The following is an 18,038-nucleotide window of genomic DNA, read 5'->3' as shown; positions in this document are numbered from 1 at the left end:
TTTAAGTGAGTCTCAACGTTTTGTTATAGTCGGCGTACAGCGGTGGGGCACAGCATCTCCGAGATAGCGATGAAGTGAGGATTTTCCCGTACGACCATTTCACGAGTGCACCGGTTCTGGTAAAACATCAAGCTGGCCGGTGTGGCCGAGCGGCTCTAGGCTATTCAGTCTGGAGCCGCGCGACCGCTACGGTCGCAGGTTCGAATTCTGCCTCGGGCATGGATGAATGTGGTGTCCTTAGGTTAGTTAGGTTTAAGTAGTTCTAAGTTCTAGGGACTGATGACCTTCGATGTTAAGTCCCATAGTGCTCAGAGCCATTTGAACCTTTTTTTTTTTTTGGTAAAACATCAAATCTTCGAAATCGCTGCGGCCGGTAAAAGATCCTACAAGAACGGGACCAACGACCACTGAAGAGAGTCGTTCAACGTGACAGAAGTGACACCCTTCTGCAAATTGCTGCACATTTCAATGATGGGCCATCAACAAATGTCAACGTGCGAACAATTCAAAGAAACATCATTAATATGCGCTTTCGGAGCCGAAGGTCCACTCGTGTACCCTCGATGACTGCACTATACAAAGCTTTACGCCTCGCCTGGGCCCGTCAACAAAGACATTGGACTGTTGATGACTGGCAACATGTTGGCTTGTCGGACGAATCTCGTTTTAAATTGTATCTACGTTGTACGAGTAGAGAGACAACCTCATGAATCCATGGACCCTGCATGTCAGCAGGGGACTCTTCAAGCCGACGGAGGCTCTGTAATGACGTGGCGAGTGTGCAGTTGGATTGATATGAGACCCATGATACGTCTAGACAGGTGACACGTACGTAAGCACTCTTTCTGATCAACTGAATCCATTCATGTGCACTGCGCATTCCGATGGACTTGGGCAATTCCAGCAGGACAGTGCGACACCCCCACACGTCCAGAATTGCTACAGAGTGGATCCAGGAACACTGTTCTGACTTTTAACACTTGTGCGTGGTCACCAAACTCCCCAGACATGAACATTATTAAGCATATCTGGGATGCCTTGTAACTTCGTATTTGGAAGAGATGTCCGCCCCCTCGTGCTCTTACGGATTTATGGACAGCCCCGCAGGAGTCATGGTGTCATTTCCCTCCAGCAGTACTTCAAATGTTAGTCGAGTACATGCCACGTCGTGTTGCGGCACTTCTGCGCGCTCGCGAGAGCCCTACAGGATATTAGGCAGCTGTACCAGTTTCTTTGGCTCTTCATTGTAGTTCATACGTTGTGGGGATTGAGAATCTCGACGACTATTGCCGATATCAGCAGTAGCAAGGAATCTGCCCCTGGAATTCCAAGACTTTCGATAGTGTTTTACCTTAAGTTTTAAGTTTCAATTTATTTTAAAATTTCGCATTTGCCATCGTAATTCCTGAGGAAAGAAACGGCTCTTTGCAGATGACAGACAGACAATCAGATAATAAATGACAAAGCATTTTTCCCGCCAGATGTAAGTACAAATTAACATTTCAAAATTTCATGATAGAAGATTAGTGGGAAGTATTCTATAAGTTACGAATATCAAAATATTTGACATAAATGGCCGCATCTTTTGGTTTCATTGACTTAGAAGCTTAAATATTATACACCGCCAAGGGAACGTAGATCTTAGTACGTGTCAAATTTCAACTTGATACGTTTACCCTTTCCTGAGAAAAAGGATCTTAACAGACGAACAGTTAGACGGACGGATGACAGATAAAAAACATTTCTTTCGTGTCAGATATTTAAAAATTAATAATTTTAGAGTCTTGTACTCTACTTGTACTGTGTCCTCCCGCGGTAGCTGAATGGTCAGCGTGACGGATTGTCAATCCTCTAGGACCCGGGATCGTTTCCCGGGTGGGTCGTGGAATTTTCTCCACCCAGGGACTGGGTGTTGTGCTGTCCTCATTACCATAATTTCATCCGTATCGACTGCAGGTGACCGAAGTGGCGTCAAATTGAAAGACCGGCGCCCGGTGAACGGTCTGCCCGATGGGGGGCCCTAGCCATACGATAAAATAAAATAAAATAAAACGTGTACTGTGAAACCTGGCTGCTTGCCAAATTTCATGATTCTAGGTCAACAGGAAGTACCCTATAGAGTTTTGTGAGTGCGTTTGCGAGTATTGAAATATGTTACATAATGGTCGTGTCTTATGACTGCTTTGAGTAAGAAGCTTTCACGCTACCAAGGGACAATAGACCTTAGTATGTGACAACATAAATTTCAACTTGATACATCTTCCCATTCTTGAGAAAAAGGGTTCTTAACTCTCGAACAGACAGACTGACGACAGGGTGATGCTGTAAGGGTTCCGTCTCTACCGGTTGGGGTACGGAACCGTAAAAACGGTCAATTTTTTTGTGAAATGAGTTTTCGAAAAGTAAGAAACAAAACAAAATAGACTACAGAAACATTTGATGCGCCTGGAACGATGTTCGAAATCATGTGCTGCTAATGAGTTGCCGGGAGAGAGTGCACATTCTGTTTTTTCATAGTTGAAGAATTCTCCACTAAAATTTTTTTGAAACTGAAAAATTGTTGGAACATTTTTACGATTTCGGGAACAGATGATAGAAAATCTCAGCCAACATCCACTCCCTCAGACTGCATGTTCTACGTAATCCACCAGACAAATATCTTCTAGTACTATTTAAAGTTCTGAGAAGGAAGCATCACCAACTTCACCTCATATTTTAAGGAGAAAAAAACACACTTGTAAGACATAAGCTCCAGCATTCGAATCCTCGCGACAATTTGGGCCATAATTCAGACAGTACGCAGTTATGACTTTATGGAAATACAGCTCTTGAACTTCCACGCGCACCTTGTGTTGCCGATCCCTCCGTCCCATTACAGAGTTTAATGCCAGAACGCGAAGTACTGTAAACTGGAGTGCGTCAAGGCAGGGTCAGTTTAATGCCAAAGCGACACAAGCCACTGCTTGGAACGCCAAGCTGAGAGGAGCTCATAAGGCGCACAAAGTGCCAAAATTTGTATACAGGGTGTATCATAATTAGCAGCCAAAACAACCCATCCCCACCCTCATTAGATTTAGATTTATTTTCAAGGGTCGTACCAAGAGCTCAAGAAACGGTAACTAAGTTGTCTATAAAGAATCTATAAAATCTGGATTAGGTTGTATTTAACTTTGAATAACCAGAGGTGAGAATAAATTTATAGTCAGCTATTTCACATACACTGTTGCGTAAGGCATTACCCTAGGCTGAACTATAACCATACGTTTCAGTGTTCGGGTATAAACAACCATGATACTCCCGTGTATTTTCTAATGTAATTTGTGTACGTTCTGTGAGGTCTTCGTTCTAGGTCTTTTCTTATTTTTGCAAGAAACTCCTTGCGCCATACGATCCATTTGCCTGGCTGTAGGTACTGTTCGTCTCTCTATCGTTTTATTTAGGACCACAGTCATGTCTTTCACCAAAGATTACTTTTCGAAAATCCATTTGTTTCGGGCGTGGACCTAGAGTTCACTTCTATTGGAGGGAGGGGTCACAGTTATCCATTGTCCCTGTCCCTCTTTTAAGGTTTTGATATTATGGTGCCGGCCGCGGTGGCCGAGCGGTTCTTGGCGCGTCAGTCCGGAACCGCGCGACTGCTACGGTCGCAGGTTCCAATCCTGCCTCGGGCATGGATGTGTGTGATGTCCTTAGGTTAGTTAGGTTTAAGTAGTTCTAAGTTCTAGGGGACTGATGACCTCAGATGTTAAGTCCCATAGTGCTCAGAGCCATTTGAACCATTTGATATTATGGTGGTAATCTGTTGAAATGAAGCAGTGGCAGTCACAAGCCAACCCAGTATTTACAAGCTTATCCAACTATGATATAGCCGGCCGCGGTGGCAGAGCGGCTCTAGGCACTTCAGTACGGAACCGCGCGACTGCTACGGTCGCAGGTTCGAATCCTGTCTCGAGCATGGCTGTGTGTGATGTCCTTAGGTTAGTTAGGTTTAAGTAGTTATAAGCTCTAGGCGACAGATGACCTCCGATGTTAAGTCCCATGGTGCTCAGAGCCAACTATCATACACTGAGAACCAACTAAAAAATATGTATAAACCAGAACAAATCAATGTCAACGTTTCCTCCAGCAACAGCGGTCACCTTACGACCTCTTACATTTTGGTCTGAACTGTAGCGCCGCGGTCTCTAGGTGAGGTACCGAAGCTATTTGCAGTCACTTGCGTCCTACATGGTCACTTCTTATTAGGTGGATCACGCCCCCACTTAAAAATCATGCAAATGAATTTGAGCGTGACATATTCCTCTGTTTTAGCAAAAAATACATCGGAAAGTAGTTACCCTCCCCAGGCCAAAAATTTCCTGCCACACATGCCTACCATTTTAATAGTAATAATAATAACAATAACAATAAAACATAACATTTTATATATATTATAAACGCGAAAGTATGTGAGTGTTTGTTAGAGAGAGAGAGTTAGTATGTATTTTGTCCTTTATGCTGAAATGGCTGGACGGATTTGGATGAAATTTGGAATGCACCTCTGAATTAACACATAGACTTCTTCATATCGAAGGGGTGGGGGTCGAAAAGGAGTGTAGCCATTGACGTGTGAATACTCATGTCTTATTCTTTCTGTATGAGAATGAGAGCACTTAGTGACCTTCAACAAACTTTACACATAATATCAAATCCTTAAGGAACTTCTTCTCGATAGCAATCCCCGCAAAGTGATGAGAGAAACAAATACTATCGCTGACTGTATTTTCGCATGCCCATGCAGTAAAACTGCTGAATAAAGCAGGACGTTTCAGTTTATTACTTCTTTACTACTAACTGTATTCGTGACACATTTTACTGACATTATTCACAAGTACCACTGAATGTACCAGCAAAATGATATCGCTGGATGATGCATAGTTCTGAAGATGTGACGTCACAACCACTGAGATGTATGAAAAACTGCTGCATCATGTATGATTTTTATCTCCTCTTTACTATTAACTCTATTCACAATAAATTGCGCAGACAACATTCACATACACTGGATGTACCTGCAAAATTACGTCATTGTTGCAACACATAGTTCAGGATATCGACGTCATAAACATTGAGCTGCGTGAAAATGAAATTGTAGGGCGACATTCGCTAGCGATACAAGTGAAGTATGTGTACAAATACGTGTGAAATGTGGTACGTGTGCGTGAAACATATCTGACATGTGTGTACGCGAGCGAAGCCGCGAGTAAAAAGCTTGGTACAGTGCTTTTACATTTTGGAGGTATGGGGAGGGGCCGTGAAGACCCGCCCCTTTTCGATCCACTTATGATTTGTTTGTTTTGCTGCCTCTTCTAGTAATATGGAACTTGGATCTCTCCTATTCTCACTGCTCCACACTACGAAAGCTTTCCATAAGTGAATCAAGCTAGTGCATTTTGTTTTCATGAAATTTCTCCGCGAAGTTATGCCACATTCTCTCTCCTGAAGACGATGACACCGACAAAGTAGGTTATGGGGTTATCATTTTGCACTGCGTTTGCTTCAGTACTGAGAAATCTATCCAAAGTAACATGGAATGAAACTGAATCTTCAGATTCAGGCCAAAAGAATGAAAAGGGATACTGACAAAAACGCTCCTTGTGTGTCTTTGGGTACCACTGTACGAGTTCCGATTCCCAACGTTGGCAAAGGGTGGGCGACACACCGTCTGTTGACAGTTGTTATGAACGTGACAGAAGATCGCTTTTACCAATTTGGAACTGCAAAAGGTATCTTGAAGCAGCTCTACGCAAGATCAGAGGTCACTCTATGTCCAAAGAATTTAATGAGAATTGAAAACGTTCCTGACCACGAAATACCTCTCCGATCTGCAGTTACTTCTCAGTCCACCGGAAGCAGCCAAGGATTCGGTGTATGTGCAACAGGAAATGACAAAATATGAAGTGCTTTTGTGTGAAAAAGAAAACTACGTGCAATTCAGAATGTCACTCTAGCCTTCCCTGCTGCAACAAGTGCGCGATGCCAGTTCTGCTTTGTGTTTTATCGGTAGCAATATTATGTTCACATTTTTCTTTAAGTCATGAAATGTACACTACTGGCCATTAAAATTGCTACACCACGAATATGACGTGTTACAGACGCGAAATTTCACCGACAGGAAGCAGATGCTGTGATATGCAAATGATTAGCTTTTCAGAGCATTCACACAAGGTTGGCGCCCGTGGCGACACCTAAAACGTGCTGACATGAAGAAAGTTCCCAACCGATTTCTCATACACAAACAGCAGTTGACCAGCGTTGCCTGGTGAAACGTTGTTGTGATGCCTCGTGTAAGGAGGAGAAATGCTTACCATCACGTTTCCGACGTCGATAAAGGTCGGATTGTAGCCTATCGCGATTGCGGCTTATCGTATCGCGACATTGCTGCCCGCGTTGGTCGAGATCCAATGACTGTTAGCAGAATATGGAATCGGTGAGTTCAGGAGGGTAATACGGAACGCCGTGCTCGATCCCAACGGCCTCGTATCACTAGCAGTCGAGATGGCAGGCATCTTATCCGCATGGCTGTAATGGATCGTGCAGCCACGTCTCGATCCCTGAGTCAACAGATGGGGACGTTTGCAAGACAATAACCATCTGCACGAATAGTTCGACGACGTTTGCAGCAGCATGGACTATCAGCTTGGAGACAATGGCTGCGGTTACCCTTGACGCTGCATCACAGACAGGAGCGCCTGCGAAGTTGTACTCAACGACGAACCTGGGTGCACGAATGGCAAAACGTCATTTTTTTTGGATGAATCCAGGTTCTGTTTACAGCATCATGATGGTCGCATCCTTGTTTGACGACATCGCGGTGAACGCACATTGGAAGCGTGTATTCGTCATCGCCATACTGGCGTATCACCCGGCCTGATGGTATGGGTTGGCATTGGTTACACGTCACGGTCACCTCTTGTTCGCACTGACAGCACTTTGAACAGTGGACGTTACATTTCAGATGTGTTACGACCCGTGGTTCTACCCTTCATTCGATCCCTGCGAAACCCTACATTTCAGCAGGATAATGTACGACCGCATGTTGCAAGTCCTGTACGGGCCTTTCTGGATACAGAAAATGTTCGACTGCTGCCCTGGCCACCACATTCTCCAAATCTCTCACCAATTGAAAACGTCTGGTCAATGGTGGCCGAGCAACTGGCTCGTCACAATACTCCAGTCACTACTCTTGATGAACTGTGGTATCGTGTTGAAGCTGCGTGGGCAACTGTACCTGTAAACGTCTGTTTGACTCAAGGCCCAGGCGTATCAAGGCCGTTATTACGGCCAGAGGAGGTTGTTCTGGGTACTGATTTCTCAGGATCTATGCACCCAAATTGCGTGAAAATGTAATCATATGTGAGTTCTAGTATAATATATTTGTCCAATGAATACTATTATCTGCATTTCTTCTTGGTGTAGTAATTTTTATGGCCAGTAGAGTATGTACAAGATCAAATTGTCAAAATGTAAAGTGTTTTTTTGTGAAGAAGAAAAGTGAGTATTTATTGTACCAAGTACTTCAATCTCAGTTCTGCTTTATTTGTTTTCCGGTAAGAATATACTATGCTTTATTTCGTAGTTTTCTTCTTTCAGTTTCAAATGCCTATTAATTAATAAAGGCACGTTCGCATAGATGGTACATTGTATAGAACGCCTAGGGAAAGTATGTAACATTTTCACAAACAAACAATTTTCCGTTTGCCTTTGCGACAGATGGGACAGGAGAGGTGTGGCGTGAAGTCCCTGATTACCTGTCTTTGCGTCAGTGTTCGGGATTCAGTTCCAAACCTACACGTAGTGTCTCGTGATTTGAGGGCGTGCAACACTTTTGTTGGTTATCCGTCCGTCGGAAGTGGACGTTAAATTTGGCGGCCTCCTTGGTGAAACCCGTGGTCGGCACCTAACCTACTTTTCTCGAAGAGCACCCTCTATCTTCTCTCATCATCTTCAACAAGATCACGACATTACACTATACACTAAACATTACAGTCATTTACACTTAACGCACACACTTCCACACACAGCTGTCACGCATCGCGAAGGACAAAATCCTTTCTAATTAGTCGGCTGAATCTGCACCTCCGGGTCTTCCAGCGATTCATGCCATACGACTTTACTTAACCTTTTGCTTTCAACAGATTTCCACCAGATCTGGAAAGAAACTAAGTGATAAGCCCCAAATATTCAAGTCCAAGCTAAAAGTTCCCTTGTGACACACAACCTTATATTCTGTACAGGGGTTCATCGCAGTAGCTGAGGAATTTCCTCCGTTATTTGTTATTTATTCGCAAACATTCTCATGATTTTTTCGTGTTTTATTAATGCTTTAATTATTTGGCTTGCAAATCTTTTAACAAGCTTTCTGTAAACTATGTACTTACTCGTTCCATGACCAAGTAGCTTTGGCTCGTATGATCCCATGGAACCTGATAAATAAACAAAAAAATTAAAAAAAGATACAGAGACGTTTTAAAAAACTGAACTGGTAGACGCTTGAAGGGAGACGCAAACTATTCCGTGAAATCCTACTTAACGAAGTTTTAAGAACCAGCTTTAGGTGAAGAATCTACGTATACATAACAACCTCCTAAATATCGCTCCCGAGTGGATCGCACGGACAGTATTTGTCTAATTACATTGGGCACATAGGTATTTAAGCAGTAGTTCTTCCCGGATGCATAGGTGAATGGAACGGGAAGAGGCCCTAATAACTGGTAACATGGGAAATACCCTCTGCCGTGCACTTCGCAGTGGTTTGCACAGTGTAGATATGGGCCAGATGTAGACCTAGAAACTCCTCGACTGAATGCTTGTTCTGTCACAATTACAGGTGGAAATATAACAGACCAAACGCAAGTTTTTAACGGTCCAGTCAAATAGAGTGAATGTCTAAAATTTTAGATTTCATATGCGAAGCTAGGAAAGAATCAATTTCAAACTGTTACTGGCTGATGGGAGGAGGGTGACAAGCGAGGAGGATTGGAGGAATACTTTTATTAATACACTGATCGTCGTCAACAGAGCTGCACCAAGGCAGGCAGTAGATGGTACAACATCTAGGAAATACTTGCACTATAAACATGAAAGGACCAACATGCATTGTGCTACGCAGCCACAAAAACGTACATGCCAGTATAGCGTCATAGCGTCGGGACTCTATGGTTGTGAGTACAGGCATTAAGACGTGGAGTATTGTGTTGCACAGGTCTCTGATACTCCATCTCCTGCCGCTTGCACCTGAGCGCTCAGATGCAACACTTGGTGGGTGGAGATGGAGTCCTCATGACACGCTCCATCGCACCCCATGCATTCTCGGTCGGGGAGAAATCGGGCGATGCTATTGGCAATGCCAGAGTATTTACGGCTGCAAGGCACGTTCGGAAGATGGTAGCGGTATGAGGACGAAAGTAGTCTTGCTGAAATACGGCGTGAGAGTCGGCGTTCGCGAACAACAGATGTTGCATGGCATGTAAATACCGCGAGGCTGTCGAGGAGCCCGTTAGCGACACTAACGGAGAATGGTCACCATATGCTATCGCTTCCCACAGCTTCACACCAGGCTGGTGGGACGTGTGATGGGAGACCACAAATCGCTCTTCGTGGCGCCCTCCAATGCGCCTCCAGACACGGACCCCAGTGGTTATCTCCAAGACAGAAGCGAGTCTCGACCCAAGTCGGGCGTTGCGCTGCAGGGGTGTGATTGACAGGCGTCGTAATGGTTGGCGTGCGGCGAGTCCTGAGTCACGCAGCTGCCTGCCTGTGGTATTAGCAATTACACGACGCTGCATAGTACGTGGGACAGCCTGATGAACGCCCCTATCATTACTTTGAGAACTGCTCGCTCGTAGCAGACAATTCTTCGGTCCTCCCTCCTTGTGGTTCGTGTCGCAAGTCCTGCCTTCCTGTATGCACTGCCGCAAACAACACACAATGGTGATATCTGCACGAACGGTGTGATGCGCATTACAACGGTATGGCCACTCATCCTATCACAGTTCCACGATGCAGCCAGCTGGGCAGTCTACTGTCAAACGTGTCACCTGGATATGGTGGATGTCCAGATGATGCTCTAGTGACGCTACCCGCTGTCGCACTGGCCATTAGGGGCCCCATTAGAGAGGATGGGGCAAATAAAAGTGGCCCGGCCGAGTGGATACGACTGGAAGCAAATGTACGCATATAGCCACGTCAACTTACTTCCAACACGATGGAGCAACTGCCAAAACGGCCGGCCGAACCTTGAAGCACATTTACGCAATGTTCACCTTTGACAGAGTTATTAGCAGAGGTCAATCCGGTCGCGCTCCTAGCTGGCCAGCCAAGTCACCTGATCTGTCAGTGCGCAGTTACCTTGTTTGGGGAGCCCTCAAGTCTAAGGTGTATTGCAACGACCCTCATAGTCTTCAAGAACTATAGCAGAACAGCTCGGATGAGTTTGCAGCAATTCCAGGAGTTCAGCTTAGGTCTACCTCCAGCAACTTTCTGACCAGGAGCCAAAATTACCAAGAGATGAATGGTGGCCACTGTCACCATCTGCTGTAGTCAGGTTAGTACTGTATTCCATTTTCCCTGCTGTGTGTCTTTGTACCCGGGGACTCTGTTCTCTAGGACACTTTTATTTGGCCCAATCTGTACCAGCCGATGAGCACATCACTACCTAACCCGCGAGTGAGCGGCCGACTGAGCAAAAGTAATCACTGGCATAGCTGATGATGTGCAACATTCCCAGTCATTTCGCAGTGGGTGGGTTGGATCCATCTAGGCGCAGTTTTTTTTAAAATTACAAACAGTGTAATGTTGGGAAAAAATTGTTTCATGAAGTCGGCAAAGATTCCCAGCCGCCACCCAGTTCCGAATTCCGGTGAATGCAGTACTCGAAAGTCGTGTGCATGCGTGGAAGCGCGGAACAATGGACTAAAAGACGCAAAATCCACTATCCTCTGTTGTGCAGAAACAAGAAAATGACAAATTTAGTCAATCATTGCTTTATATTCGTCATGGACAGGCCGATATATATTTACGCCAGAGTTATTGCAGTTATATTTGATTTCTTTTTAAAGAGCGTTGCGAAGTTACAACTACGTGTCATGAAAGAGTTCGTGCCGGTAAGGGGTGATATAATTGTTACATCCCACTTCTGACACCATTTGTAAAGTTGGGGGAAGTTTACGAGGGACTTCTGCAACCGATGTTAATGTGTAAAATGGCACGGAAGGGGGAAGAACGTTGTTAAATATGCCTCGTGGCGGCAGTGTGCAGGAGGTCGAGTGGTCAGGATTTGATAGTGGGCATCCAGGGCTGCCGTTAAATGACAAAACAGGGAATTAAGTACAATAAAGAGGATGTACAGGGTGTCCGAAAAGTCTTTCCCTGATTACATAAATTGATAACTCAGGCTAGAAGTAAGATACAAATATGAAACTTGTGTCGAATTTTTTACAACTATCAAAGTTTTTTTTTCTGTTTTAGGTTCGCAGTACGTAAGTAGTGGATGAGGTGCAGTGCCCAAGAAGCCATGTTAACCAATCAGGAGAAGGCACAGTGTGTCCTGTGGTACCATGAGACACGATCACCAACCACAGTGCGGAGACATTTCCAGACAACATTTGGAAGGAATCCACCTGATGTGAAGAGCATTAAAGCCTGGTAAGAGAGGTTCGAGAACACAGGATCGGTTGCTGACCTTCCGAGGTCTGGTCGACCAAGAACCTCAGCAGACAGGATGGAAGCAGTAAGGCAGTCTTTTCTGCGAAGTCCGAAGAAATCGGTGCGCAGGGTCTCACGTGAATTACAGATTCCAAAAAGCTCTCTCCATGACATTTTACATAAACGTTTATTGTTTCGTGCAGGCAAAGTGGAAATCGTTCAGGCCTTGTTGCCCAATGACAGTACATGTCGATATGATTTGCGGTCGAAATGCTATCACATATTGAGGACGATGATGGTTATCTCAGACGATTTGCTTTTTCCGACGAAGCGACCTTTTTTGTCAGTGTAGTAGTGAATCGCCATAATGTGCGCAGTCCAAAGGTGAATGTTTGATGCGCGCTATTGCACGATCGAATTATCGGGCCATTCTTCTTCGCTGAGGCTACCATCACATCTGCAGTGTATCTGGACATGCTGCAACTGTATGCTGTTCCTCAGCTGCTTCAGTATCACTCCGATGTCTTGTTTCAGCAAGACGGTGCACCGCCTCATTGGGGTTTGGACGTCCGTGCCTATCTCGATATGACCTTTCCTGCGCGATGGATTGGTCGTGATGGGCCAACGGTTTGGCCTCCACGCTCTCCTGACATAACCCCATTAGATTTTTTTTATGGGGTTATGTCAAGGACGAGGTCTACCGAACACGTGTACCATATCTTGAAACCCTGCGGCAACGGATAACCGCAGTCGTTGAATCGATCCCTCCAGTAATGTTGGCTAATGTGTGGACGCAAATTGAATATCACCTAGATGCGCTACGTGCTACCAAGGGTGCTCATGTCGAAGTTTACTGATGTGTGAAAAAAACTTTGATACTTTGTAAACAATTAGACACCAGTTTCACATTTGTATCTTACTTCTAGCCTGAGTTATCAATTTATGTAATCAGGGAAAGACTTTTCAGACACCCTGTATTTCGATATACGGAGTACAAAAGGCGCGCCTAGGGTCGAAAATTAGCAGGTTTAGGCTAGTCTAGGAGACCGAACAATTAATTAAAATGGACAACGAAAGGGGAAGCGGTTCATGTTGACTTACGCTGGTGGCCGGTCGCGAAGAGCAGAGCCAGGGCACTGCCTTACAAAAGGACGTCTGTTCTGCTAGAGGTCTGGATTACAAGAGAAAGAAGCAATCTGTTCTGCACCGCAGGAGACTCCAGCGTCCACATACGTCATCGGTATCCCGTGCACGCTATTGGCTAAAACCAATGGCGTAAATTCGCTAGCAGTTTTAGCAGAGGGCTCAGGGCGTCTCCTGTCAGCAGCTGTAACTGGACAGAACTGCCTCGGGTTTGAAAGACAAGCGACTTGTGTCACGTAGACACGGCTGAATCACTCTGGGAGAAAACTTGTAAAGATTCCACTGGGCCTTTGAAATAATTTTTTTAAACTAATTCCCGAAAATATTCCTTGACTGACTGCTATCCTGTACAGTGTCGCATTGTCTGTAATATTATTCCTAGGATATACATGGTCCTGTCACATTAATGAGACCGCTGCCTCTGTTTGACGTCAAGTGCATAAATCACTCACAGACAGCAGGCGGCAGCACTTGCAATCAAGGGTATGTAAAGCTTGTCGGGGGACGGGGAAAAATGTGCGGTCGTTGTCGGAATGCGGAAACAGAGCAATTTATCTGACGTCCAAAATGGCATGACTATTGAAACTGCTAAGTTTGTAAAATTTCGTGTGATGCGTTGGTTGAAGTGTACCGTACTAGGCAAAATGGAGCTGTCCAAAACCGGCGTGGAGGCAACTGTGGTGCACCACGGGCCATAGGTGACCAGGATGAACGATGGCTGTGGAGACGTGTACCGGCTAACAGACGGGTGCAACTGTTGCCCAACTAATCGTCCAGATGAACTAAGGGGCTACCAACAGTGCCCCCTCGACGGCCGTTCAGCGAATGCTGCTGCGTACGGGCTTCCGCAGCAGGTGCCTTGTTCATACACCAATGCTGCCTGCTGTTCATCGCGACGAAGCTGGAATTTGCACGCCAATTGGACGTCGAGTGGCGATAGGTGGCCTTTTCGGATTCATCACGTTTCAGGGAATGTACGGCGTGAGACGTCTGAAAGCAAACATCGTGCAACCATGAGGGAGCGTTGTGGTCGGGGGTATGTTTTCGTGACATTCCCTGGGTGATATCATCATTCCGGAATCCACAGTGGATCTACACAAGTATTCATCTACCTTTGGGGATCACGTCCACCCCTAACCCTGAAGTCTGATTTTCCTCGGCACGGTCGCATCTGCCAGGACGACAATGCAACCTGTCACAAAGCTCGCAGTGTACGTGTGCGGGAAGAGCACCAGGGAGTTTACAATACCCCTCTGACCACCAAACTCCCCGGATTTAAACCAGATCGAGAATGTGTGGGGCCACCTCGATCGGGCTGTACGCGCCATTGAATCTCGACCGTAAACCAAGGGCAGCTTGCCAATGCATTGGAGTCGCCAAGGTTCCACATGTCTGTCGGCACCGGTCCGCAATGCAAAAGGTGGTTATTCAGGCTTTTGACAGGTGGTCACATTAATGTGACTGGCCAGTGTATGTTCAACTTCGTTCTCAACAGTTCATCGTTTCCTTTACAAAGCGAACTGAAATGAAAAGATTCTAATTTTGTTCTCAATAATTTAGTGTAGTGCGCATTCTTTATTTATTGCTGCGTGAAGCTCTGATAGTTATTTGCCGGCCGGTGTGGCCGATCGGTTCTAGACGCTTCAGTCTGGAACCGCGCGACCGCTACGGTCGCAGGTTCGAGGCCTGCCTCGGGCATGGATGTGTGTGATGTCCTTAGGTTGGTTAGGTTTAAGTAGTTCTAAGTTTTAGGGGACTGATAACCTCAGATGTTAAGTCCCATAGTGCTCAGAGCCATTTGAGCCATTTTGATAGTAATTTCTTGTTTGCTTTGTTATTTAGTGATCTTTGGTCAGCGGTTCCCGGAGTGGGAAAACATTATTTAAAACTGTCAGAAGTGTGTTCTAAAGTCCCAACTATGATTCTTGCATTGATAACTTTAATTTAACGAGTTATAATTGTTTTAGGTCTCTTACAGCAGTAATTCACCTTAGCAAAACATTTACTGAATTTTAGCGCTCGGGTTTCAGTCATGAAATTTTTGAGAAAGGCAGCTGCCATGTTATTTATCAAGGAAATCTAGACTCTGATGGATAGTTAAAACTGCAAAATCACACAAAACACTAGACTGGGGAATCCTTTACCACAGCAAGTCTGATTGCCTCCGCTAGCTTGAATAAAAACAGCCAAACAACCGGCTGTCACACGGAGCTCGACAAGACAGGAATCACAGCAAATTCCACATGCTAATTTACACTCAGCGGCTGATTTTCCAACCATATTGACCACTCTGATAAAGACTTGGCATTTTACAGCATCTAGACCGCTGCTGTTGGCTCAACAACCAAAGTCAGTGATTATTATCAAGGTCCGCCAACAGCCATATCCCCTCTCCAGATTGTTGCAGGTTCTTTTTCCAACGGATTTGGTGGTACGTTTTCCATCTGCCATGGACCAGTCGCCCTCAAATATTTCTCTGTGCTGTATCCTAGATCGCAACCAAGCAACGGAGAACATCATAGGCGCACATCCTGTCATTCCCTGATATAAGTACTACCCTTCCACAGAGGTGGCAGAGGAATTTTTTTGTGATGGTCGTCATGCAATGCGAGAGCGGAGGAGCTCCACTTCTCTCCAAAGTCTGTTCTGTTCTGGTCTGATCTGTTCCTCTGTAACAAATAATCGAGCGAGTTGGCACAGTGGTTAGCACACTGGACTCGCATTCGGGAGGACGACGGTCCAAATCCGCATGAGGTCATCTAGATTAAAGTTTTCCGTGATTTCCCTAGGTCGCTCCAGACAGAAGCCGGGACGGTTTCCTTGAAAGGGCATCACTGAATGTTCCTTCAATCCTTCTAACAAATAAGATCACTTCCTCTGAATATAGGTACAGATGCCTTTTTGGGTCAGTGCCTTTTTGGGTCAGAACGTAAAAATCACTTCCCCAAAGACAGTAAAGGTCGGTTAATTACTCATCCGAACACTCGTTCCTATAGGCTCGAAGGTTATATGTTACAGAGGAAGTCGTGAAATTCTAATGGATGTCTCAAAAAGAACGCCGGATTTGAAAATCCCGTTATTTTCATTTATTGTTTTTGCCAATATTGTTTTCGCATGTTTTGCTATCAGTAATCATTGAGGTTATATCTTGGTACTGAGCTTTTGTTTTGCAGGTCAGTGTTTGTGGAGCATCGGCTTGGATACAGTACGCAACATGGAGTACTGGTTGTGAAAACCACTGCAAGGATGATAAAAGTTTCGCGGAAACTGTTCGGAAACTCCGTATTATACTTTGACACAACGTTGCACAAAATGAGTCCACTATTCGTAGCTTGATCAAGAAATTTGAAAAAATATGTTCAACAGTAGACATTAAAAGCCCTGGAAGCCCTCGAAGTGGCAGGAGTGAGGCAAATATAATTGTCAATATTAATGAAATTCTCTAACGGACGTGTAATGAGGTGTTATTTCATGTTATTTTCACGGCTACCAGTTTCGGCATTCCACTATGCCGTCTTCAGGCCCCTGCATAATAAAAGAGTATACATGTAGTGAATATCATGGTGTACAAAGTAAGCTTACAGAAAGTGACGCTTAACCATACGAGCTCTTACAGCTACAAAATCAAAGTAGTGGCGCTAAACCAAATTTTATGTTTTTTCCCTTTAATATAAAATCATATAATTCTTATAGGTGAGCAAACCCCTAGTACATATGAGGACCTACACTATGTGGTCAAAAGTTTCCGGACACCTCCAGAAACATACGTTTTTCATATTAGGTGGATTGTGCTGCCACCTACTGTCAGGTATTACATACCAGCGACTTCAGTAGTCATTAGACATCGTGAGAGAGCAGAATGGGGCGCTCTGCGGAACTCACTGACTTCGAACGAGGTCAGGTGATTGGGTGCCACTTGTGTCATACGTCTGTACGCCAGAGTTAAACACTCCTAAACATCCCTAGGTCCACTGTTTCAGATGTGATAGTGAAGTTGAAACGCGAAGGGACACTTACAGGACAAAAGCGTACAGACCGACCTCGTCTGTTGACTGGGAGAGATCGCCGACCGTTGAAGAGGGTCGTAATGTGTAATAGGCACACATCTATCCAGACCATCGCACAGGAATTCCAGACTGAATCAGGATCCATTGCAAGTACTATGACAGTTAGGCGGGAGATGAGAAAGCTTGGATATCATGGTCGAACGGCTGCTCATAAGCCACACATCACGCCGGTAAATGCGAAATGACGCCTCGCTTGGTATAAGGAGGATAAACATTGGACGACTGAACAGTAGAAAAACGTTGTGTGGAGCGACGAATCATGGTGTGCAATGTGGTGATCCAATGGCAGGGTGTGGGGATGGCGAATGCCAGGTGAACGTCATCTGCCAGCGTGTGTAGTGAAAACAGTAAAATTAGGAGGCGGTGGTGTTATGGTGTGGTCGTGTTTTTGATGGAGGGGCTTGCACCCCTTGTTGTTTTGAGTGGCACTATCACAGCACAAGCCTACATTGATGTTTGAAGCACCTTCTTGCTTCCCACTGTTGAAGAACAATTCGAGGATGGCGATTGCATTTTTCAACATGATCGAGCACCTGTTCATAATGCACGGCCTATGGCGGAGTGGTCGCACTGACCTGCCCAGAGTCCTGACATGAATCCTATAGAACACCTTTGGGATGTTTTGGAACGTCGACTCCGTGCCAGGCCTCACCGACCGACATCGATACCTCTCCTCAGTGCAGCACTCCGTGAAGAATGGGCTGTCATTCCCCAAGAATTCTAACGCGTGATTGAATGTATGCCTGCGAGAATGTCATCAAGACTAAGGGTGGGCCAACACGATATTGGATTCCAGCATTACCGATGGAGGGCGCCACGAACTTGTAAGTCGTTTTCAACCAGGTGTCCGGATACTTTTGATCATCTAGTGTATCTTCATTTAAGGTAAAATGTAACACAGTATGCTATGAAGTACACTAATATGCATATTTACGGCCAAGGTACTATCTAAATTGGTGATATAATTAGTTCTCATAGCATAAAAAAACTTGATTCAAAACCCAACGGCAGACGTCATATTAAGAGAAAAACACCATGCGAAGAGCACGTTAAAAATATTCACAAATACCTTGTGGGCATAGGTTATACAGCAAATCGAAATGGAAAGATATGGTTTGGTATCCTTTATATCACTTAACAGGT

The 18,038-nt window shown here is 45.0% G+C and overlaps 1 protein-coding gene across 6 annotated transcripts in view; it reads right to left on the bottom strand.

Annotated features, from left to right (window-relative positions):
* Positions 1-18,038, bottom strand: part of LOC126199084 (uncharacterized) — a 321,629-nt gene that overhangs the window by 61,596 nt on the left and 241,995 nt on the right. For 3 of the 6 annotated variants that reach the window (XM_049935824.1, XM_049935826.1, XM_049935825.1), the window contains exon 3: positions 8,421-8,465. The exons of the other annotated variants lie outside the window; for them this stretch is intronic. In XM_049935824.1, coding sequence (XP_049791781.1) covers positions 8,421-8,465 — 45 coding nt within the window. The remainder of the gene's footprint in view (positions 1-8,420; positions 8,466-18,038) is intronic. 6 annotated transcript variants of the gene reach the window in all.

This window comes from Schistocerca nitens, chromosome 8, assembly GCF_023898315.1.
Source record: "Schistocerca nitens isolate TAMUIC-IGC-003100 chromosome 8, iqSchNite1.1, whole genome shotgun sequence".
In the NCBI taxonomy this organism is placed as follows: Eukaryota; Metazoa; Arthropoda; class Insecta; order Orthoptera; family Acrididae; genus Schistocerca; species Schistocerca nitens.
This window is presented reverse-complemented; position numbering and strand designations above follow the sequence as displayed.